Source organism: Rhinoderma darwinii, chromosome 3, assembly GCF_050947455.1.
Source record: "Rhinoderma darwinii isolate aRhiDar2 chromosome 3, aRhiDar2.hap1, whole genome shotgun sequence".
Classification (NCBI taxonomy): domain Eukaryota; kingdom Metazoa; phylum Chordata; class Amphibia; order Anura; family Rhinodermatidae; genus Rhinoderma; species Rhinoderma darwinii.
Window position 1 is genome coordinate 417,259,050 of NC_134689.1, and position 26,340 is coordinate 417,285,389.

Consider the following 26,340-nt stretch of genomic DNA (forward strand, 5'->3'; position numbering starts at 1 on the left):
ACTCTATTTAAACTCTGTGGGAGGAACGGTGGATTTTGGACCACCGTTGTAATGATTGTGGGGGGTCCAAGTGGTAATACTGCCACAATAAAACTTTTCTAACACTCATACACATGTAGGTAAACACACTGGATCACACTGCAACTGCGGTCCTGGTTGATTTATCTCCCTTTACACCAAGCTATGTGGTTGGAATGGGAGTAGGGGTTCCCTGGGAATAGAAAAATTGTTGGGATTCACCAATGGTTATAAGGTTGGGAAATACTGACCTAAGTACTAAAAGTGAACATCCAGTTTTGCCTGCAGCAACAACCAGGGGGAGCTTAAGAGATTATTGATCGGGGATTTATTATATATATATATATGTATTATTTAGTTATATACCAGCACCGTTTGTGACCCTTTTTACTTGAAAATGCATTAAAGCAATAAAAAAACATGATTGCAAAATGATATAAACCCTTTAAGCATCATTTTTGTTAAACAAGATAACAAGAAGAAAAAAAACATTTTAATATAAAAAAGTAACAAAGAGAAAACAAAACACTTAAACGTCATCTTGACTAATTTCTCTCATTAATATATTAAAAATAATAATAAATTAATACACTCCATCTCTTATGAATGTCAATAGCGAAGGGAGTGGCTTAAGAAGATACAACTAAGAAAAAAAATTATATATACTGTGTATTATAAAAAATACTTCATAATGGAAATAAATCCCTCCTATAAGATATGTTCAGATGTCATTGTTTTTTTACAGCGGCATAAACAACCTCCGGGTCCTCTGTTACGTGTGGTTTTTGGGGGGTTGTAGTTGCAGAGTGTTTCACTACAGCGTATACCAACTTTTCATCCTGTTAAAAAAAAAAAAAAATGCTAATTAAAAGGTGTGGTCCAAGATTGGACACTTGGATTGTGTTTTTTTTTTCTTCCAGGAACAGCACCACTCTTGTCCTTCGGCTGTGCTTGATATTGGGGCTGTGACCCACTTAAATAATCCCTTGACGCACTAAGACGGTACTGTACATCCTGGTGCGGGGATTGAAATATGGAGCGGGCTGAGCCTGCTTAATATGCTGCGGGTGTCAGCTGTGTATTACACCCGACACCTCACATTTACAGCCAGGAACAGAGATAACTCTGATCCTGCCCGTTTAACTACTTAGATACCGCGGTCAATAGTGATCACGGTATCCAAGCCATTAGAAAGAGGGGGGCAGCAGCCCGGGGGCTTATTGAAGGCCCCCAGGTCTGCCTTCCATCTGCGCCTGTTAAGTCCTGCTACTGGCAGTGCTTAGTAGGAGCCTGTAAACATGACAATATATTGCAATGCATATGTATCTGATGATCACTGGTTCAAATCCCCTAGGGGGACTAATAAAAAAAAATGTTAAAAATAGTTAACTAAAGTTTTTAGTAGTGTTCACAAAATAACAAAAATATTCAAAGTTCAAAAAGAAAAACATTTTCCCATTTTTCCTCTAAAGCGATGTAATTAATTATTTATTTATTTTTTACAAAATTGGTATTGTAAGGGCTGAACATTAAAATATAGCATTATTTACCACCACACAAAGTTTTCTTTTTCAGTTTCCCAGGACAATATATGGTACTTTGAATCGTGCCATTAGAAACTACAACCTCTCCGCAAAAAAAAATAAGCCTTCACACCGCTAAATTGATGGAAAAAATCAAAAAGTTATGGGTCTTGGAAGGCAGCAAATAAAAACAAAAAAACGGCTGCGGCGTCAAGGGGTGATAAGGTTTATTTTAAATACCATGCATGGCTCCTGGACAACAGCGCTGTTTTCCTTAATTCAATTTCATAACCATAATAACCCAAGCGATGTAAGAATTCCTACATTTCTAAAAATATTTTTAACAAAAACTCTTTTTTAGTTTTACAAATTTTTACTTCTTAAATAAAAAAGACCACTAAAAACAATACAATCCCGCCAAAATGAATCTGTATAACCAATTTATTCCATAGATTACCTATTTGTATAAGACTCCGTTCACACCATCATTATAGCTTCCATTGGTAACTAAGGCTTGACAGTAATGAAGCAACCCATTGATTTAGAACAAATTCTTCAGAATAGAACAGCAGACTACGCTATTTTTGCCTTAAAAAAGCATTAAACGGAACAGACTCTAATTATAGTGTGAACAGACTCTTACAGGAGTTTAAAACATGCCGACTTCCTGTTTACACATAAAGCTTTTTGAATTTTCAACTAGAAAAAATGTCCGTCTTGATGTGGGACAATTCCCCAATTATCCATAAAATACGGCCACAAATGTCTCCCATTCTCTATGAACACCGTTCTACAAATGGACGTACTGTTACATCACCTAACCTAATAGTACGACCGGGTGATGATGCGGGCACAGAAGATGTGCCCCCTCAATCACCGTCGGAGTTCACCCCTGATTTTCTGTTTGGCTTACTCTTTAACTGCCAGGATAAAGCTCTGATCCCGGCGTTTTAACCCCTTAGATGTCATGGCCAATAGTGACCGCAGCATCTAAGGAGCTTGGCTAATGGAGATTGAGACGGCTCCTCTGTGAGACCATTGGTGCACTGCAAAGCAATCAGTCTGGGGCCCAACAGAGGTCCCAGGTCTACCTATTAGATCATGCCAGAGGTGATACACCGACAGGCAATAAGTATAGTATTCCAAAACATTATATATTTGATCAAAAGACTCCTAGTGGGACTACAATAAAAAGAAAAAAAAAAGAAGGGAAAAAAAATATGTTATGAAATCATTACCGTTTTTGTAGCTTGGTTTTGAAACTTTTCTATGTTTTCATAGGCTGAAATATAAAGATGTTGTTCTTAGATGACAAAAAGGCAGATACTTGGTGTATTTCCATGGTAATAAATACAATATATGGGGCTCACCAGCCACCTTTACAGTGCAGCATCTCTAGATAGGACATCAGTTAAAATTCTTGTAAAGCCCCTTTACACTTTAATTAACAAAAATTGTTAAACTCCTTCAAGAACAAGTAACGTGAGGCATTCCAAACATTCAAAATACATTTTTTTTTAATCATTTATCACCTGAATTCTGGTACACGAAAACATCTATGGACTCCACAACTGTCTCTCTGGAAAAAAAAAATGTGTGTTACGCTTCACTTCTTTCACAAACTGTTAATATACTGCAGGATGTGGTATTATTACAGTGCTAAACTACTCATTCATCACATTTCCATAATATAAGAATGTGTTGTGTGTGATTCTGTGCTGATCTTAAATTACATCCTGTATTAAACTCCAGAGCTGCACTTACTATTCTGCTGGTGAAGTCACTGTGTACATACATTACATTACTTATCCTGTACTGATCCTGAGTTATATCCTGTATTATACTCCAGAGCTGCACTCACTATTCTGCTGGTGGAGTCACTGTGTACATACATTACATTACTTATCCTGTACTGATCCTGAGTTATATCCTGTATTATACTCCAGAGCTGCATTCAGTATTCTGCTGGTGGAAAACTGTGTACGTACATGACATTACTTATCCTGTACTGTTCCTGAGTTACATCCTGTGTCACAGTCCGTGGCTATGTGGACCCACTAGACCGTACCGCCGTACACTAGATGAGCCTCAGGAACAAACACAGCACGGGATACAGGACACAGACTGCAGGGCACGGGAACAGGATAACACTAAGGGACCAATTGCTAAGACTAAAATGGATATATACAACAACGCTCAGGCAAGGAGTGAAAGAGCAGAGCCTTTTTATAGTCCAGGGTGATCATGGGCTGATTGTTAACGTTTTACTTGTGCGCGCGCTGGCCCTTTAAGGCCAAGCGTGAGCGCACGTGCGCAGCCTATAGGTCACAGCAGAGCGGAGAGGAAATGAGTGCTGGCGTCTCCTATGAAGGAGATGCCGGTCAGCACTCACAAGTCCATGGCCGTGGCCGTCAAGGGGTAAATCGGAACAACGATCCACGGCCATGGATGTTACAGTATCCCCCCTCTTACGCCCCCTCTTCTTGACGAGAGGGGAATTTATTATTGAGGGTAGGGGCATTGAGGTTCTCTTCTGGCTCCCAGGACCTCTCCTCTGGACCAAACCCCTTCCAATCCACTAAGTAAAAAGTCCTTCCTCCTACTCTCTTGTAGTCCAGGATCTCCTTCACTTCGAACACATTGGAAGAACCACTGGGGGGCAAATGCAGGACTAGGAGTCTTACTGTAGCGGTTCAGAAGTGACACATGAAAGGAATTAGGGATTTTGAGAGTAGGAGGCAGCAAAAGTTTATAAGAGAAAGGGTTAATTTGTTGCAGGATCTCAAAAGGTCCAGGTAACCTAGGAGCAAATTTGTATGAAGGCACCTTCAAACGGATATTCCATGAGGACAGCCAGACTTTGGTACCCGGGAGAAACTGAGGTGGCTCTCTCTCCTAGTATCTGTTTTCCGCCTCATGCGATTGACTGCCAGCAGAATAGAGGACCAGGTCTGCTGCCAGATTTGTAGAAATTCCCCAAAGGCAGCGAAAGCTGCGGGTACCTGGGATGTTGGCAGTAGACAATGAAGAACGGTGTGGAAGCAGGGAACTCACTTGTGTGGTTGTTGTATGAGAACTCGGCAGATGGAAGAAGCTGTAACCGGTCATCATGCTGCATGAAGATGAAGTGACGAAGATAATTCAACATAATTTGGGTAATCCTCTCGACATGGCCATTGGACTGGGGATGGTAGGCTGAGGAAAAGTCCAATTTCACATCTAGGAGTTTACAGAGGGCTCTACAGAATTTCGAGGTGAACTGAACCCCCAGATCAGACACGATATGAAGGAGCAAGGCATGCAAGCGGAAGATGTGCTGGATGAAGAGAATAGCCAGTCGAGGGGCAGAATGTAGGCCGGTTAGCGAAATAAAATGTGCCATTTTCGAGAACCGGTCCACCACCACCCAGACAATATTGCATCCTGCTGAGGGGGTAAGATTTGTGACAAAGCCCATTGCTTAATACTGCCTGGGAGCGTTGGGCACAGACAGACGTTGGAGCAGACCGTCAGGCTTGGAGTGAGCAACCTTGTTGCAAAGCACACACAGTGCAGGAAAAGACAAAGTCCACAATATCTTTGGACAGCGTGGGCCACCATAAATGACGAGCAATCAGATCTCGAGTCTAACGAACACCCGAGTGCCCATCCAGTTTGGAGCTGTCTCCCCAGCGAAGGATTCTCCTCCTGTCTGCCAACCGCACCAAATTTCTCCCCGGATGGATGTCTCTAACTTGCAGGATTAGCAGAAATAATGCAGGACAGGTCTATAATACATTGAGGGGACGACACAGTGTCTTCTGTTTCAAACGACCTGGACAGGGCATCGGCGCTCACATTTTAGCCGACAAAAAAAAAGTTGAGATTCTTGTGCTTGGTGTATATCAGGATGTGGAGAGCTGCACCCTCTAGTAGATGTCTCCACTCCTCCAGAGCCATTTTGATGGCCAATATCTCCCGATCCCCAATAGAATAATTGTGCTCTGTGGGAGGAAAAAGTCTAGAGTAATAGCCACATACTAGTGCCTTTCCTTTGAAACTTCTCTTGAACAGAAGTGCAACTGCACCAACAGAGATAGCATCCACTTCCAACGAGAACTGTCGAGACACGTCAGGAAGATGGAGGATTGACGCTGAAGTGAAGGCACTCTTAAGGCTATTAAACAATGATTCTGCCTCCGGAGTCCACACAGTGGCATTCATACCTTTCTTGGTAAGGGTAGAGATGGGAGTCGTCAGTGAAGAATAGTTTGGGATAAACTGCAGGTAGAAGTTGGTGAATCCCAAAAAACACTGTATGGACCGCAGGCCCTGAGGACATGGCCATTCCAGGACGGACTTTACTTTCTCAGGATCTATCTTGATACCTTGATCCAAGATGATGTAGCCCGGGAAGGGCAGAGAATACTTTAAAAAATGCACTTCTTCAGCTTGGCATACAGACAATTCTCTCTTAATCACAGCAGAACTTGACGGACATGCCTCCGATGAGTCGTCGGTTCTGGAGAGAAGATCAAAATATCACTGAGATAGATCACAACACAGACATAGAGGAGATCTCGGAAGATATCATTGACTAATTTCTGGAAGGCCGCCGGAGCATTACACAGACCAAAGGGCATCACCAGGTATTTGTAGTGCCCGTCTCGAGTGTTGAATGCCATCTTCCACTCATCACCTTGACCGATTCGGATCAAATTGTAAACCCCACGCAAGTCTATTTTAGAGAAAATCCTGGCTCCTCGTATAGGGTCAAATGGATCAGAAATTAGTGTCAACGAGTATTTGTTCTTCACTGTGATCTGGTTGAGACCACGGTAGTCAATTTAATGTTGAAGAGATCCGTCTTTTTTTTTTTTTTTTTAACAAAGAAGAACCCGGCCCCGGCCGGGAGGAGGATTATGGTATGAAACCCCTCTCCAGATTCTTCTTTATATAGGCCAACATGGACTGAGTCTCTGGCAAGGAGAGAGGATATACCCATCCATGGGGAGGAGAAGCATTTGGAACCAGTTCAATCGGACAGTCGTAAGACCGTTGTGGGGGAAGCATTTCAGCCTCCTTCTTGCTAAAGATGTCTGTAAACTGAGAGAAATTAGGAGGTAATCCTGCTAATGACTGAGGCAGACGAGGCTGGACAGGCTGGATCTGTAACAAACAGTGGTGGAGACATTTGAAGCCCCATTGGAGGACTTCTCTGGAATTCCTGTCCAGAACTAGGGAATGTAACTGGGGCAAAGGCAGACCAAGTAGAACAGGATAGACAGCTTTAGGCAAAACAAGAAAGGTAATCAGTTCAGTATGAGGGGCTCCAACTTGGAACTTCAGTGGCTTGGTCTCAGACACGATCGGATCGGACAGAGGAAGTCAATGCACCGAGGCAACAGCCAAAGACATCTCCGGAGGAACGGTGGGCAACTGGAGATAATCCACAAGGTCTTGTTGGATGAAGTTTGCCGCAGACCCTGAGTCCAGATACGCAGAGACCCAGTGCGCATTCTCGCTGGACGCTATGGTCACAGGAATGAACAGTTTAGAAGAGAATTTTATATTTAGCGCCGTTCCGCCTAGGGTTGTCTCTCCAACCAATCCTAGGCAATGGCGTTTTTTTGCTTCTGGGGACACAAATGCACAACATGGCCTCCAAGGCCACAATACAGACAAAGTCCCAAAGTGTGTCTGCGTTGTTTCTCCTGGGCTGACAATTTAAGCCGGTCCACCTGCATAGGCTCCCCTGGTGGAACAACTGGTGAAGGCAATAGGGATTGCTGAAAAGTAGGAGCCAGTCTAGGGAATCTTCTCTCCCGGCGAACCTCTTGGGATCGCTCCCGGATCCTCATGTTAATTAAGGGTGGGTAGAAGAATGAGACCATCCAGAGTAGGTGGCAGATCGCGAGCGGCAAACTTGTCTTTTATTTCAGAAGACAGTCCCTGCCACAATGTATCACATAAACGACGCAAAATTTTGAACTGCACATTCCAACAATATGAAACAAAACGTGTATACAGGTGAAAGAACGTCTGTGACTACAAATTTATACAGCACACAAGAAAATGTCGACAGCACACTGCGAACACTAATGCCACCTAAGCCACTAAATATAAATAAATATGCATTACTGCTAAATCTACTTACAATTGGGAGGTTCTTAGCGCATATTTTGATCAAATAGTGTGAGCCAACCTGCCACGACAAGGCAACCTCTATGAGGTGGGAACCTACTCTGCACATACACCCAGAACTGGGACTAAGCCTACATATATCTGGGGATGGTAGGAACCAGTAATAAACTAATTAAAATCACCCAGGGCAGAATGGGAGGAGTGCAAAATCAAAAAAATGGAGGCAGTCACTAACCCCACATATATGAATCACATAAACTAAGCAAAAGTTTGAACAGCACATTCCAACAATATTAAACAAAAAGTGTGTACAGGTGCAAGAATGCCTGTGACTGCAAATTTATACAGCACACAGAACACTAATGCCAAACTTTTGCGTCGTTTATGTGATTCATATGTGTGGGGTTAGTGACTGCCTCCATTTTTGATCTTGCACTCCTCCCATTCTGCCCTGGGTGATTTTAATTAGTTTAATGCTGGTTCCTACCATCCCCAGATATATGTAGGCTTAGTCCCAGTTCTGTGTGTATGTGCAGCGTAGGTTCCCACCTGATAGAGGTTGCCTTTTCGTGGCAGGTGGGCTCACACAATTTTATCAAAATGTGCACTAAGAACCTCCCTATTGTAAGTAGATTTATAAGTAATGCATATTTATTTATATTTAGCGGCTTAGGTGGTATTAGTGTTTGCAGTGTGTTGTAGCCATTAAATGTGTGCTGTATAAATTTGCAGTCACAGGCGTTCTTGCACTTGTATAAACAATTTTGTTTCATATTGCTGTCGCAATTTTCTTGTGTCCTGCCAGAATGCATCCACTAAGGCCTCGTCATTTCAGGTCAGTTCTGCTGCCAGGGTGCGGAACTTAATGGCGTACTCATCCACGGTGGAGTCTCCCTGGTCAAGGGTCAGCAGAGATGAAGCAGCAGAAGAAACTCTCGAAAGTTCCTCAACATATTGTACGTAAAGTCTGTAAGAAACACATTAAGTCACGGGTCTCTGGTCCCTGACGTTCCCAAATGGGGTTCGCCCATGCCAGTGCCTTGCCAATAAGGAGAGAGATTATAAAATCGATCCTTCCGTCGTCAGAAAGGGAGGACTTTGCATGCAATCTGAAGTGGATTCCCCTGCAGGCACTTGCGTCTCCGTCATAGCGAGGGGGTAATGGCAGGGAGAATCAGGAGATGGCTCTGGAACTGAGAGGAGGTGTAGCAGGAGAAACAGCATGAGCAACCGCAACAGGTGCTGTGACGACTGCAACTTGCGCATCCAGCCGATGTGCAATGGCATTCACCGCCTGGAGAAGTTGGTCCTGCCGTGACCGATGTCATGCCTGCACGACTTGTGACGTCGTCATGTCTTGGATTGTCCAGCGGGGTCCAGGGCCTGAGAGTACAGTCACGATCCGTGGGTATGTGGACCCACTAGGCCACAGCGCCATAGCGGAGAAGCCGCTGGCCAAACAACAGTCTTTACAAAGTACTTGTACAAGAGTACCTTTGATAGTCCAGGCAGTAGCAGAGGCTTAGGCACAGATGAAACTTGGAGGCAGATGACGCCACACATAGCGAATGATAGGAGGCTTGACAGGTGGCCCAACACTACAAGAGGCTCAGGATACAGGATACAGGATACAGGATACAGGTAGCAGGGCACGTGAACAATGGGAATAGTATAACACTAAGGGACCATTTGCTAAGACTAACTTAGGTATACACCACAACGCTCAGGCAAGGAGTGAAAGGGCAAAGCCCTTTTCATAGTCCAGGGTGACCATGGGCTAATTGGTGGCGTTTTACATGTGTGCCTGCTGGCCCATTCAAGGCTGGGTATGGGTGCTCACGCTCAGCTTGCTCACTACTGAGCAGAAGTGAGTGCAGGCGTCTCCTAGGAAGGAGATGCTGGCCAGCACTCACAAATCCGTGGCCATTGAGGGGTAAGTCGGAACGACGGTCCGCGGTCATGGACATTACATCCTGTATTATACTCCAGAGCTGCACTCACTATTATGCTGGTGGAGTCACTGTGTACATGCATTTCATGACTTGTCCTGTACTGATCCTGAGTTACATCCTGTATTATACTCCAGAGCTGCACTCACTATTCTGCTGGTGGAGTCACTGTGTACATACATTTCACTACTTATCTGTACTGATCTTGAGATTAGATAGATAGATAGATAGATAGATAGATAGATAGATAGATAGATAGATAGATAGATAGATAGATAGATAGATAGATAGATAGATAGATAGATAGATAGATAGATAGATAGATAGATAAATAGATACCCAGAATTGTTCCTCTTCTGATCTGTTTAGGGAAACAAAATGAAACGCATTAACACATTACAAGAATTACAATAAGATGTATTTTAAGAATAATATGGCTTCATAATGTAATAATCACTGTGCTGAATGTTTCTGAACAGTTTTGTTCAGGCACAAAAAAATATTAAATAATTGTTGACATCCAATCACTGTTTCATTTTTAAAATCAACATTTTAGACTTCAGCAGATGGAGAACCGTCCTTAGCACCAGTGTGGTGACCCTCATACAGACTAATGTAGAGTTACCACCAAGACACCAGCTGAGAGGAAAATCTCAAATCTAAGGTACCAGGCTGAGGCTAACATGCCGTCTTTAATATACCACCAAGACATAACCCTAATGGACCTGGGGAGATGGTATCTTAACTTCATCCTGGTACCGTGGATGTTTCATTTTTGGTCAGTTGATACCTAATACACAACAACATAGTGTCCAACCGGTTTCCCAGAGGTCACTCTGAGGGATCAGCTTCCAGCTCCATAGGACATGAGCATGTCTTTTTCTATTAGTGTTCGATGTAAGTAATATGGTGTCAGCATGAGCAGATGATAGACCTTATTGGGCCTTGTGGTGTCTCTAAGTCGACAATTAATCATCCTCTGATAGGCCTATCTGAGCTTTCACTACCACCCATTTATCTAAGTCACCACATTTTTCAAAAATGTCATCATCTGTATTCACAACCAAGATGTGTGGCTATTCCTTCTGTATCCAAAATCATCCTGAGAATCTAAGAGAAATCATATTTGAAGTGAAGGTTTCCTTTTAGACATCTTCTGACATGGAACAGGATGTCATTGGTTGGGGGTCTAAGAGATTCAATTTAGGGGACATTGGCTTGTCAGGGAGCAAGTTTTCTACCAAACAGTTTCAGATAATTCAAGAATTCAAGGCCAGATTGATATTTAAGAGGCTCTGTCATCACATTCTAAGTGATACTGTTTCTATGGTAGTTACAGCAGAGGAAGCGTGATCTCGTTGTAACCTGTCATTTACAGCGAGATCTCGCGAGATCACGCTTCCTCGGCTGTAACTACCACAGACAGAGTAACGAAGATTGTGAATAGACATCCCGTGGAATGTCTATTTACTGTCTAAACACTTCAGTATTGTTAATGTGTTAGTATAAGACAGCACAGGATCTAGCAGGATCACTATGCGCTGAGTAAATGAATGGAGAGGAGAGCATGATGCTGATTGGTCACTGATTGGTCAGCGTCATACACTCCTCTGTACAACGGCCACTTGGTCTAAAGTAAAAATACATCCACTTGGGCATTAAGCAACTCATTAGCATAAATCTAAAATCTCTAATAAAGTGGTGAAAACAGATTGTTTTTTTTTAAATAAAAAGCTCTGCTGTCACCTACATTATAGCGCCAATCTCCTTATGTAGGAGACAGGGCACTTATAATGTGGTGACAGAGCCTCTTTAGCTAAAAAGGTAAGAAGAGGGTAAGGAACCTTAGTAGAAATTAAACTAGGCTGTTTTCTGTCTCTTGATTTAGTATTAAAGGGATTGTCTCATGGGGAGGACTACTTCTCTGAAGAAAACTGCTCGAAATCAGCTGATTACTGCAGGTTCCTGTAGAAGAAATGTAGTAATACAAGCCAGCCTAGAAAATACATGGCCAACATGTAATTCATGGACGCACTAGGTCCTTTAAGAGGGGAAGTGATCCAAATAGATCAGTCTCCACATGGGAGAGGTCACATCTGGAGGATTGCTTCTATAATAACCATATGTTCAACACAGTTTAATGAGGATTTTGGATCTTAATGGAAAATCTCCAGTAATTCAAAGTTCAAAGTTCATATAGTCAAGATTTATATCCTCACCTTTTCTGGTCTTTAAGCAGATGATAAGGAGAACCAAGAACAAGAGGACAGCACATCCAACACATGAAGCAGCAACTATTATCTGCACCCGTGAGTTTGATGGTTCTGCGATTGTTGTGGGATTTATAACATCTGCAACGCAAAATGTACATTATAGGAAGTATAAGATATGTGACTATAAGGTTCAGTTAAATATTTGAGACAATAACTGCCCCTATGTACAAGAATATAACTACTATAATACTGCCTCCTATATATAAGAATATAACTACTATAATACTGCCCCCTATATACAAGAATATAACTACTATAATACTGCCCCTATATACAAGAATATAACTACTATAATACTGCTCCTATATACAAGAATATAACTACTATAATACTGCTCCTATATACAAGAATATAACTACTATAATACTGCTCCTATATACAAGAATATAACTACTATAATACTGCTCCTATATACAAGAATATAACTACTATAATACTGCCTCCTATATACAAGAATATAACTACTATAATACTGCTCCTATATACAAGAATATAACTACTATAATACTGCCTCCGATATACAAGAATATAACTACTATAATACTGCTCCTATATACAAGAATATAACTACTATAATACTGCCCCTATATACAAGAATATAACTACTATAATACTGCCCCCTATATACAAGAATATAACTACTATAATACTGCCCCTATATACAAGAATATAACCACTATAATACTGCCCCTATATACAAGAATATAACTACTATAATACTGCCCCTATATACAAGAATATAACTACCATAATACTGCCCCCTATATACAAGAATATAACTACTATAATACTGCCCCCTATATACAAGAATATAACTACTATAATACTGCCCCCTATATACAAGAATATAACTACTATAATACTGCCCCTATATACAAGAATATAACTACTATAATACTGCTCCTATATACAAGAATATAACTACTATAATACTGCCCCTATATACAAGAATATAACTACTATAATACTGCTCCTATATACAAGAATATAACTACTATAATACTGCTCCTATATACAAGAATATAACTATTATAATACTGCCCCTATATACAAGAATATAACTACTATAATACTGCCCCTATATACAAGAATATAACTGCTATAATACTGCCTCTATATACAAGAATATAACTACTATAATACTGCCCCTATATGCAAGAATATAACTACTATAATACTGCCCCCTATATACAAGAATATAACTACTATAATACTGCCCCCTATATACAAGAATATAACTACTATAATACTGCTCCTATATATACAAGAATATAACTACTATAATACTGCTCCTATATACAAGAATATAACTACTATAACACTGCTCCTATATACAAGAATATAACTACTATAATACTGCTCCTATATATACAAGAATATAACTACTATAATAATGCCTCTTCAGTATATTTCCTTGAGTATAATTTTGATTTCTGCTAATCTGAATTACTGTTTTGTGTGAACACTAATTCTATTGACATTTTCTTTAGGAGTGTGGTTAATATTTTGACACTTGTGACCGGCTAAAAAAATGTTTTTAATTATAATAGTGGTTAGTGCATTATTATTTTTAATATATACGTTCAATATAGACTGCTTGTACCCTAGCAGCTAGAATTAGCAGGTGTATATACTTTAACACTTGAAAGTAGATTAGCTTTTTACATCTACATTTTCTATTGGGCACACTTGCTTACCATAGAATCTGAGTAGAGTGCCTGGACCTTCTTTTAGGATTGTGGTAATAGGATTTGGAGGGTCGTTGTTACCTAAACAAAATCTTATTGCAACACGACAGTATAATGTGGTGTTATCTGGACCATGGAAGTCCTCTAGGAGAAGATCAGACTGACCAATCAGTTCAGTCATTCCCTTATATTCTGGGTGTATATAGTCCCGGTCAGGATGATAAACAAAGTGCTCTCTTGGCTCCCCCACCATCCAGTAGACCTGAGACCACAGAACACTATTGTTTCCTATAGAAAATCCACTTATCATATCTTGCATGGAGAAGCTGCAGTTAATTATGACAGGTTTCCTGAACTCAACTTCAGTTGGTTGATTGATCTTCAAATCTTTACCTGGCTCTTAAAAGTAAAAACAGAACATTAATAGAAAAAGGATTCATGGTTAGCATAGGAAAAACAAAATATTTGGGCAAAGCTGAAATAAAGCTGGGATAACCAATATAACCGAAAAAAAAATAAAAAAATGCAAACATACATCTAAATAAAACGAATAATTAGTTCTATAGTTAAAATGTAAACTTAGTATACAATTAGAGACCAGAACATTATATGTCATTCAGGTAGATAGCAGCACAGTATAGGTATTACAGGAGGATAGCAGTACAGGACATGCAGTACAGGTAGAGAGCAGTATAGTACATGGTGTCCAAGTAGAGAGCAGTACAGTATATGAATTCTAGGGAGAGAGAGGTACAGTACCTGTAGTACAGGTAGAGAGCAGTACAGTACATTTAATACAGGTAGAGAGCAGTATAGTACATGTAATACATGTAAAGAGCAGTACAGTACATGTAATATAGGTAGAGAGTAGAATAGTACATGTAGTACAGCTAGAGAGCGGTACAGTACATGTAGTACAGGTCGAGAGCAATATAGTCCATATAATACAGGCGGAAGCAATATAGTACATGTAGTACAGGTGGAGAGCAGTATAGTACATGTAGTACAGGCGGAGAGCAATATAGTACATGTATTACAGGTGGAGAGCAGTACAGTACATGTAGTACAGGTGGAGAGCAGTACAGAACATGTAGCACAGGCGGAGAGCAGTACAGTACATGTAGTACAGGTGGAGAGCAGTACAGTACAGGTGGGGAGCAGTATAGTACATGTACTACAGGTGAAGAGCAGTATAGAACTTGTAGTACAGGTAGAGAGCAGTATAGAACTTTTAGTACAGGTAGAGAGCAGTACAGGACATGTAGTACAGGTAGACAGCAGTATATTACATGTAGTACAGGTGGAGAGCAGTACAGTAATTGTAGTACAGGTAGAGAGCAGTACATTACATGTAGTACAGGTGGAGAGCAGTATAGTACTTGTAGTACAGGTAGAGAGCAGTACATTACATGTAGTACAGGTGGAGAGCAGTACAGAACATGTAGTACAGGTGGAGAGCAGTACAGTACATGTAGTACAGCTGGATAGCAGTATAGTACTTGTAGTACAGGTAGAGTGCAGTACATTACATGTAGTACAGGTGGAGAGCAGTACAGGTGGAGAGCAGTACAGAACATGTAGTACAGGTAGAGAGCATTACATGTAGTACAGGTGGAGAGCAGTATAGTACTTGTAGTACAGGTAGAGAGCAGTACATTACATGTAGTACAGGTGGAGAGCAGTACAGTACATGTAGTACAGGTGGAGAGCAGTACAGTACAGGTGGGGAGCAGTATAGTACATGTAGTACAGGTGAAGAGCAGTATAGAACTTGTAGTACAGGTAGAGAGCAGTATAGAACTTTTAGTACAGGTAGAGAGCAGTACAGGACATGTAGTACAGGTAGACAGCAGTATATTACATGTAGTACAGGTGGAGAGCAGTACAGTAATTGTAGTACAGGTAGAGAGCAGTACATTACATGTAGTACAGGTGGAGAGCAGTATAGTACTTGTAGTACAGGTAGAGAGCAGTACATTACATGTAGTACAGGTGGAGAGCAGTACAGAACATGTAGTACAGGTGGAGAGCAGTACAGTACATGTAGTACAGCTGGATAGCAGTACAGTACGGGTGGAGAGCAGTATAGAACATGTAGTACAGGTAGAGAGCAGTATATGACATGTAGTACAGGTGGAGGGCAGTACAGTACAGTAAGTGTAGTACAGGTAGAGAGCAGTACAGTACATATAGTACAGGTGGAGAGCAGTACAGAACATGTAATACAGGTGGAGAGCAGTACAGTACATGTAGTACAGCTGGATAGCAGTACAGTACGGGTGGAGAGCAGTATAGAACATGTAGTACAGGTAGATAGCAGTATATTACATGTAGTATAGGTGGAGAGCAGTACAGTAATTGTAGTACAGGTAGAGAGCAGTATATTACATGTAGTACAGGTGGAGAGCAGTACAGTAATTGTAGTACAGGTAGAGAGCAGTACATTACATGTAGTACAGGTGGAGAGCAGTATAGTACATGTAGTACAGGTAGAGAGCAGTACATTACATGTAGTACAGGTGGAGAGCAGTACAGAACATGTAGTACAGGTGGAGAGCAGTACAGTACATGTAGTACAGCTGGATAGCAGTACAGTACGGGTGGAGAGCAGTATAGAACATGTAGTACAGGTAGAGAGCAGTATATGACATGTAGTACAGGTGGAGGGCAGTACAGTACAGTAAGTGTAGTACAGGTAGAGAGCAGTACAGTACATATAGTACAGGTGGAGAGCAGTACAGAACATGTAGTACAGGTGGAGAGCAGTACAGTACATGTAGTACAGGTGGAGAGCAGTATAGTACATGTAGTACAGGTGGAGAGCAGTATATAACATGTAGTACAGGTAGAGAGCAGTATATTACATGTAGTACAGGTGGAGAGCAGTATAGGACATGTAGTACAGGTGGAGAGCAATACAGTACATGTAGTACAAGTGGAGAGTAATATAGATCATGTACTACTGTGCTGTTACTGTACTTCATTGGTACGCTACTAGACCGTAAATCGGCACGTGCTTTTTAGTTTGTCAGCAATTATAGATTATTTCTACCTCCTCCCAATTTCATTTTAGCAGTTATTGGCTGGATTTCATGCTCTGCATAGTGTGCACTGTGTGTGACGTTAAAAGTTAAAAGTGTTGTCACCTGCGGCCATGGTACCATAAAAATGCTTTGTATATCTACATTGTACCACCTATAGGTGACGAGAGACCATCAACTATACTGGATCTATTACATATATTATTTTGTTACCTTCTGCTATATGGGTACATGTACGATGAAAAATATTTAAAGGACAGATCCACTTTGATTTAAAGGATTGTTCCATGAGAATAACCCCTTTCTATCTGCCTTTTTGGGTCATATAGAAGTCTTAGAAGGGTATCACTGAAATTCAGATGTTCCCTATTATTTCCGCATGGGTAAAATATTTGTAGACTACTACTACATGAGCCTTATTGATAGTGCTTTACTCTCTGAGTGGCTCATCTTAATAGCACACCTTGTGGACATAGGTGGTATTGTAAGTAATATTATCACTAGGTTTTTTTCAAAAACGATACAGAATGGCCCAATAAAAATTGTTCAAAGACCATTGGACTTACCTAGAATGAGAAGTTGAATTCCGTTATTTGTACGCCCAGTATAGTTGGATCCGCCCATGGATACATTTATAGAGTAGCAGTAGAAGCCTTTGTGGGAGTCATTAGTGTCATTAATTTTAATAAATACAATGTTTTCATTGATCCTCTGTGTGCATGGGACTGGATACATCTCATCTTCACATCTGGTGTCCTCTGGCCCCACGAATACATTACATACAGTCACATTAGGGGTCGTAATCTGGTTCTTTATTGAAAATCGAGCAACGATGGTAACAATGTCTCCAGGGAGGGCAAGTATAAAAGATTCCTGCTCCAGAATCATCTCCTTCTCTCCTGACCAGTAAAAGAAAACATGAACACAAATCACGAACCGATCCTCATATCTTACACCTTTTCACACTAATTTGTATTGCCCCAATGCATGTAGATTAAGAAAATCATGCAACTTTGCAACATTTTAGATTTTAAAAAAAAATCTATTGCTTTGAATATTCAGCTTCAATGCAGACATTTGTATCTCCTTGGTAACAGACTACAATCCAAACTTATGTAGTCTGATCCTGTAGCCATACTTCCCTCTGTCCCTTTCTTCTTGATCAAATACATTTAGTAGCATAGCAAAAAGGCAAGATGAATGACAATGTGACTGTAGGATCAGACTACACAGGGTTTGTTTATAGTCTGTTGCCATGCACACACATAGATCTGCATGGGGGCTGTAGACCTAAAAAAGTAAGAGATTTTGAATCAAAACTATTTGCAAAGTTGCTAAATTTTTCACGTTAGATGCAAAAATATTAGTTGCAAAGGAATATAGCGACATGTCAAGTCTCATGCATTTTTAGATTTTGACTACAACTTAAAGGGGTTTTCCCAAAACCATGAATTATCACCTATCCACAAGATAGATGATTATTTTCTGATCATTAGCGGCCCCAATGATTGTGAGAACTGGGTCCTGATCACCCTGATTATCCTCACTGCACCCCACACAGGGAGGTGGAGCTTGAATGGAGCGGTAGTGGAACATGGTCCGCCGCTCCACTCACTGTCTATGAGAAAGACGGAAACTGCCGAGTGATTTACTCGGCTGTTACCGTCACTCCCATAGCTTTAAGTTGAGCGGCAACGCACATGCTTAACAGCCACTCCATTCGATGTCCTCCTCACTGCGGTTGAGCAGTGAGGAGGAAATGGGGGTACGGGACCCCCGTTCTCACGATCGGTGGGTGTTATGATTTTGGGAATAACCCTTTAACATTGATCTATCTAATGGTCCAGAGTTGAAATATCAAATTTACCTGTGAAAAAATTATAAGGTAGTGGGGAGAAACCAGAAAAAATGTAGCACATTTTATTAAAATAGCTCATAAGACGAAATAGGAGGAAATATAAGTGGCGTGGCTAAGAGGAGCCCTTAAATGTGCCAAATTCATTAAAGGCGTGAAACATTTTGCGATACTGCTGTACATATATCCGTGCCAAATGTATCACCATTTAAATATATTTGCCACAAAGTATAATGAAATATGAAAAGTTATATTATCACAGTATGGGGAATCAGAATAATAATACATTGCGGGGAAAATGGAATTGAAGGAGTTGAAACTAGGCCGGTCTTAGAGGATGGGAAGGGTGGGATTATTTATTGCTTGTTGATTATGTATACAACTGGAAATTGTGATAAAATAAAAAAAAATAAAAAGAATATAAAAAAAAAAAAAAATATATATATATATATATATATATATATATATATATATATATATTTGCCTCAATTTGCGTTTTTTTTTTTTTGCAGTCGCTTAAATTGTTTATATTGTTTTCTATGGATTTATTTCCCTGTCATATTTGGCATCACACACTTTTCTTAGGAAATCTCATCCATGGTGGTACCATCCAAGTGACAAACATTGGGGAGATAGGATACATCGATTTAAGAGGCAGAAAATTGTGCAAATTTTGACAAATTTATCAAAGAGATGTCCATGTTATAATAAATTTTGTGCAACTGGCCAGGCACATGAGACACATTTCTCTTCTGTACACCACCTCAAGGCTGGTGGACATTTACACTAAAGCACCAAGAAAAGTAGCGCATGTTCAAATTAGATTGGGCATTTCAAAACTGTCAAGATTGTCATAAAAACTGCCTAAAGCACATCATAATTTTGGCACAGATATCGAAGCAGGTTTATCTACAATTTTGACACATAGAGGGAAATCGAATAACCCACTAGATGTTGTCTTTATAGAAAATAATCTGTGACTAAAGGACATTTCTGATGTTCTTCACATGACCTGACCACCCAATGTCATAACTTACCTTTCACCGTTATACTGGTGCCCACAGGGTGCTGCCATAGAATAGGTTTGCCATCAGAGTGTTCGATTCTAAGACGACAGCAGTACATCTGCTCATCCTCGCTCTTTAAATCCTTTATAGTAAGTGATGAGGTCCTGGTTTCTAGATCCAGCTTGACAGAAAGTCTTCCTGTATATTGGGGGGATGTGACATTTTTGGAATCGTTGTAAATTTCATTTACATCTTGTCCACAAAAATGTTCACGAGCCGCTTTCACAATGAAATTCACTGATGACACAGGGCGTACAGTCTCCAGGTAGGTGAAATTGCAAGGAATTGTGATGGACTCTCCCGTAAATGACTCTCTTCTGCGCGGTTGATCTACACAGTATTGCGCCATAGATTCATGGAAAAGACCTTTAAAAGAATAATAAAAGTTTGTCAAAAACAAGGTTCGTAAGGACACCAGGACCTATGAGAACTCTGTCTAGTAATCAAAATGATGGAGAAAGTTCTACCTGTCAACAAGAGAAGGGGTTCCTTTACTTTATGCAAATAATGCTAATAAGCAACAACTTTAGGTAGGCAACAGATGAAGGGAACCAATGATTTACTTGGAGTCATGGGTCAACCCAGTCATAAACCACGTTGTTCAGGGATACCAGAAGCAGAAGAAGGACCAAGGATACCTTTGGTTATTCCTAACGTGAATATCCACCTTTTAAGACCACGTAATTTTTAGGTTCAAAATTTGGTGTTGATTTAATTCGTAGTATATCTTTGTAGGGCTTAAAGCTCCATTTTCTGATAGAGAGCTGCATTTCTTCTGCATAGCGGTAAATGACAATATTCTAGCTGCCTTCAGTCACCACTAGGTGGAGCTTAGGAGCTTACTGCTTAACTATGGTGTTCAATGAATTGATAGGATTCAGTAAGCTCCTAAGCTACCTCTAGTGGCAGCTACAGGAGGATGAGATTTTACCATTGCTCTCTATGTTTCTGCAGAGGATTTAGAGCCTTCTATCAGAAAAACAAAGCTCCGAGCCCTATAAATGTATACTAAGATATTAATCAGCTCAGAGTTTTGTACCTACAAATGATATGTGGTCTTAAAGAAGTTATTTGGGATGTATCTATTTTTTTTATTATTATGATTTATTTATTTCTTGAAGAACAAGAGTTATTAAGAGTATGTTTATTAAAAATTCCCTCCCTCCCTATGACACCCTCACTATTAAAGGGGGTTATCTCATGAAAACAACTCCTTTTCTGATTAAAGCTGGCGCGGCGATCAACATTGCCTGGTTGCCTATTGAGAATCCTCACTAGTCCCCTATTAATAAGATGTTTCATTGAACATCCATACATTTTCCCAACAGTGGCCACTACAGGAGAAATTTAGTATTACATGCCAACCATATAAAAGAATGGCTCTCCATATAATATAATGAGGGGCTGGATCTGCCAGAGTAGTAGTGGACAAGCTTCAATTAGATGTCTATGTGCCCTAATAGAGCATATATAAAGTGGTTGTCTTCATGAGTAAACTCTTCAAGCGACCTAATAAATATCCAAGAAAACATTAAACCATCAGGATGAAGCCAAGGCATAGCACCATCCATGGTGCAGAGGAAAACATCATCCACCAGACCAGATGTTTTTCTTCAAGCTTCAATTGTCCAGTTTTAGTGAACCCGTGCCCACTGTAACCTCAATGTCCTGCTATGGACTGACAAGAGTAGAAGTCGGTGTTGTCTTCTGGGTGTTTTTGTTTTTTGCATCACTTTTGTAAACTCTAGAGACGTGAACATCCCAGGAGATCTGCTAGTTCCGGAGATACACAAACACCCTTGTCAGACATCAGCAGACATATAACTGTAAAACTAACTCCCACCACATATTTCCCCCCTTTGGTACTTTGGTCTGAACAGCTGTTGATCATGTCAGTGGCCTTTATGAATCTATTAAGGTGAACACCTGGGTTTGTGATGCAGTTAATGAGCGTCCCATAGAATGATCAGCCATATGGCCTCCCATTGTTACCTGACAGTACTAAGGCCAGGACTCCATGGACACTTTTGGTCATGCGACAGTAGCTGCAGGGGTCACCACAGCCATCAATATTTCCCTATTGGAAAGTTGGACAACAAAAGCAAGAATTCCGATACGTTAGTCTGTGACTTCTTTAGCCATAGGAAAACATTAAGGTTGCATGATATTATTGTGACCATCATGCAACCATATTGGAGTCTTAGCCTAAGTCATAGAGCTGCTAGTAGAAGCTACTTGACCACCTGGTCTATCAGTGGTCTCTAGTCATCAGATTTCAATACCCTTTATCACTGTCAGGCCCCCTTCTTATTTACTTCATCATATATCTTTATCGGGTCAAACCTCGGTTTTCAGGTTTCAGAGCTCCTAATTCCCTGCTTTGCTTTATAAAGCCATGAAGTCAAGAATAATCTGTCTTCAGTAAGCTCTATAGCTCCCCCAAGTGGAGACAGTGGGCTCCCCAGTATTTTATCATGTCACCCTATGGCTGTTTGAAGGTGATGCAGGGGATTTGGCACTCTCTATACTGAAGGAACAATAGAGCACTGATCTCTATGAAGATATATTGTGAACTTAGTCCGCAACAAAATTTGTACCTTAATCACATGGAATTAATTAGTCATGGGACATCCCATAAAGCCGCAAATATTGTTAAAGGGGAATTCATCTGTTTTGGAACAGAACTGAGTTTAAAATGCTCTTGAAACGAGATCAACAACCAGTTTTAGCTTTCTGCCCACATTCAAATATCACAGGTGTTGAGCCACATTACACATTAGAGGAAGTACTTGATTGAAATGGTTTAAATCTGAAAAATGTTATACACCGTCTAGCCATAACAATAAAATCCCCGATCTGATTTTGTGTAGGTCCGCATTGTATCGTCAAAACATCTCTGACACATTGAGGCATGGATAAAATCTCTGAAAGTTTCTGTGGTATCCGCCACCAAGAAGATAGCAACTTATCCTTTAGGTCCTGTAAGTTGTACGGTGCGGCCTCCATAGATCGGACTTGTTTCTCCAGCACATGCCACAGATGATCGATCGGATTGAGATCTGGGGAATTTGTAAACCTAGTCAATGCCGTGAACTTTTTGTCATGTTCCTCAGATCGCTACTGAACAATGTTTGCAGTATGGTGGGCACATTATCCTGCTGAAAGAGGGCACTGCCATTAGGGAATACCATTACCACGAAGGTTGTATACCTGGTTTGTATCAATGTTTAGGCAGGTGGTACGTGTAAAAGAAATACCCACATGTAGGCCAAGACCAAGGTTGGGCAGCAGAACATTGCCCAGATAATCCCACTGCTTCCGCCGGCTTATCTTCTTCCCATAATGCATCCTGGTGCCATCTCTTTCCCAGGTAAGCGACACACATGCACCCGGACGTCCACATGATGTAAGAAAAAATGTCATTCATCTGAACAGGCCACGTCTTTCTTTCATTGCTCCATTGTCTAGTTCTGAAGCTCACGTGCCCAATGTAGGTGCTTTTGGTGGTGGACAGGGGTCAGCTTGGGCACTCTGCGGCTATGCACAATATCTATATACAGAAAGCTGCAATGCCCTGTTTGTTATGACACCTTTCTATCATAGCCAGCAGTAACTTTTTCAGCAACTTGTGCTAAAGTAGCTCTTCTATGGGATTGGAGCAGACGGGCTAGCCTTTGCTCCTCACTCATATCAATGAACCCTTGGCACCCAGTCACCAGTCCACCGAATGTCGTTCCTTGGAACACTTTTTGTCGGTACTAACTACTGCGTAACGGGAACACCCCACAAGTCCTGTCATTTTGGATTTGCTCTCCCCAGTCATCTAGACATCACAATTTCGCCCTTCTCAAAGTCGCTCAGATACGCTTGCCCATTTTAACCATGCTTTCAAGAGTAGTCACATAAATTCCATTTAATTTACTGAACTCTCTTTGTATCAGAAGCTTGTAAAGATATGTCCTCTCAATATCTGTCTCTTAACTGGCACCACCTCACCTTGCCCTAATATTCTCTAAGGGAAAGATTGTCCAGTTTCAAGGAGCTCCAGAGGTGGCGACTGCTCAGGCCACTAAGCACAATCCGCAGCAAGGTCCTGTATTTTACATGCAATCTCCTGATCCGATATACCTTCCCTCCATCGACTTGGCTTCCCGTCAATCAGAACTGATGGCAAATTGCTGCTACGCAGATGCTGGGCTCCTCCACCCAACCTGGCCACCGGGGAAACAGTGACAACTGAAGGCTCAGCAATGCCGCAGAGAGCCGCATGCTACTGCATCTGAAACAGCAGTCACTAAATACAAAAAACGGCCTTCCCAACCTCATGACCCGAACAGCCAATCAAGATTTTTCCCAGAGGAACCAATGCCCAATCCACCCCTGGTGAAAATTGTGTAGATAAATTCTATAAGTAAGTTGAAATGGCGTTTATAGGTAAACATGCACTTTAAGCCACTTTGTAATAATTACTACTTTGCCATCTTAGCAGATATGTTTCATAGGACAACAGCCGCAAGATACCAAGCTCTGATTTCTCACGAAAACAAAACGTTCAGTGTTACTTAGTGCAGAAAACGGGCAACAAAGCACAGATTCTGTAACCTAAGCACAAAGTAGTGTTTGTGAGGCTACCTATAATCGCTAGTTCCTCCATTTTAGTTATAGGGTATGGACATCTATGATATGGGAAAAAAATATTTGTACATTTGTCATTGGTTACCTGAAAGTAAAAAAGTTTCAGGCTGCAATCGTCATTCCTTTATTCATTCTCAGACCCCTGATATGCAATTTATAACCTGCCCCTGGCTTCAGAGTTTTCTCATGTGGATATGTATGTACCCCCCAGTGATACATGCTGGATGTGAGGTATGTGTGTCCAGGATGCTGCTGTCTGCCTGTGCATCTTTCATCTACAGCCCATGAGGGATCTGTTCTCCCTTGTGCTGACACTGATGCTTAGGAGAGTGTGATTTCCCCCTCGCCCTGCAGAGTCTGCCGTGGGTGCTTCACAGCCTGACTAATCTCTCCCCACCTCCCCCTGCAGACTGTTGTGCTCTCCTCCCTATCCTCACTTTCATACTGCCATGCATTCCCCCCTCTTATCTGTCATGTACCAGCTCCACCTCCCTTCTGCTATCTCTAACACTGAGAGAATAGAGGGGGAGAGCAAGGAGAGTCGTCACATCCAGGAGCAGTGTGTTGTCGGATATATGTCAGAAGCAGCAGCACTGCCAGCTATATACAGGAATTACACAGACTCTAAGGGTATGTTCACACGGCTTATTTTCGGCCGTTTTTCGAGCAAAACAGTAAAGAAATCGGAAGCAGAACGCCTCCAAACATCTGCCCATTGATTTCAATGGGAAAAAAGGCGTTCTGTTCCGGCGTGCCATTTTTTAAAAAGAACGGCCACAAAAAAGAAGTGCAGGTCGCTTTTTGGGACATTTGTTGAGTCGTTTTTCATAGACTATTGAAAACAGCTCCAAAAAATGGCCGTAAAAAGCGCAACGAAAAACGCGAGTGGCTTAAAAACATCTGAAAATCAGGAGCTGTTTTCCCTTGAAAACAGCTCCGTATTTTCAGACGTTTTTGAGTTTGCGTGTGCACATACCCTTAAGCAGCAAAATGGTATGAATTTTTTTATGAAGACTATTTAGAAAGTTGCTCGATTTTACATTCAGGAAGCAAATGAACAATCATAAAAAAATAAAAAAAATATGTATATATATATATATATATATATATATATATATATCTGTGCAATGGTTTTCATAATCTTTAAGTAATAGATTGAAATAATTTACATAGAATTCAGTGCACACAAGTGGTTTATACAGAAGCAGTATTACAGGGCATGTTCACATTTTGATATATAATTTTAAAAATGCTGTCCTGATTAATTTCTTAAAATATCTTTATAGGGGTCAGGGCTCCATATTTCTTATACAGAATCCCTTGCATAGACATACTGTAACATGACATTTTATAATTCTGGCTGCCTGCAGTCATCACTAGGGGGAGCTTACTGGGTGCTGTGTTTTAATTGAGTTCAATGTATAACAGTATGCAGTAAACTCTTAAAGAGGACCTGTCACTAGGTCATATAAGTTGGACTGGTTAACAAACCTGAATAGCGCTGTCTCCCTGATTCCAGCGCTGTTTTTTTTCCCCTGGACTCCCTTGTTTCAGAGATATGACCCACTATCCTGTTGGCTCCCTATATGCTAATTTGCTGTAGTTAGCCAACGGGGTGGAGCTAGCTTCCTTGCCTCTGATGCTGACCAATAAGCGTGAGGCAGCTTCAGGGTAGTTCCCGTCTTTTGGCTAACTACAGTGCTATTTATGATTAGTAAATCATATTAATTTATATTACCCTTTGACAGGTCATCTTTCAGCTTCCTAAATCCGCAAAATAATTATGTATCCATGCCTACATCAATTACTGAAAGAGAGAGGGAGGCAGTACTATCTGTGCCTACATACTTTACAGGGAGAGAGGGGGAGGCAGTACTATATGTGCCTACATCATTTACTGGGGGACACAGGGAGGCAGTACTATCTGTACCTACATCATATACAAGGAGAGAGGGGGAAACAGTACTATCAGGGCCTACATCATATACAGGGGGAGAGGGGGAGGCAGTACTATAGGTGCCTTCATAATTTACAGGGAGGGAGGGGGAGGCAGTACTATCTGTGCCTACATTATTTACAGGGAGAAAGGGGGAGGCAGTACTATCTAAGACTAAATAATTTGGTAGGCAAAAATTTACAGTGTCCTTCATTTTCAAGAATATGTAATT

The 26,340-nt window shown here is 40.9% G+C and overlaps 1 protein-coding gene across 1 annotated transcript; it reads right to left on the minus strand.

The window, feature by feature from the left end:
* Window positions 1-577: 577 nt before the first annotated feature.
* LOC142748430 (uncharacterized) lies at window positions 578-17,507 on the minus strand. The gene is made up of 7 exons (XM_075855528.1): window positions 17,182-17,507; window positions 13,584-13,973; window positions 11,833-11,964; window positions 9,953-9,974; window positions 3,074-3,120; window positions 2,780-2,823; window positions 578-857 (listed from the first exon to the last, which is right to left on the minus strand). Exons 1-7 carry the CDS (start codon window positions 17,501-17,503, stop codon window positions 747-749), a joined length of 1,068 nt encoding a protein of 355 aa, XP_075711643.1. The 5' UTR covers window positions 17,504-17,507; the 3' UTR covers window positions 578-746.
* Between the last annotated feature and the right edge of the window lie 8,833 nt (window positions 17,508-26,340).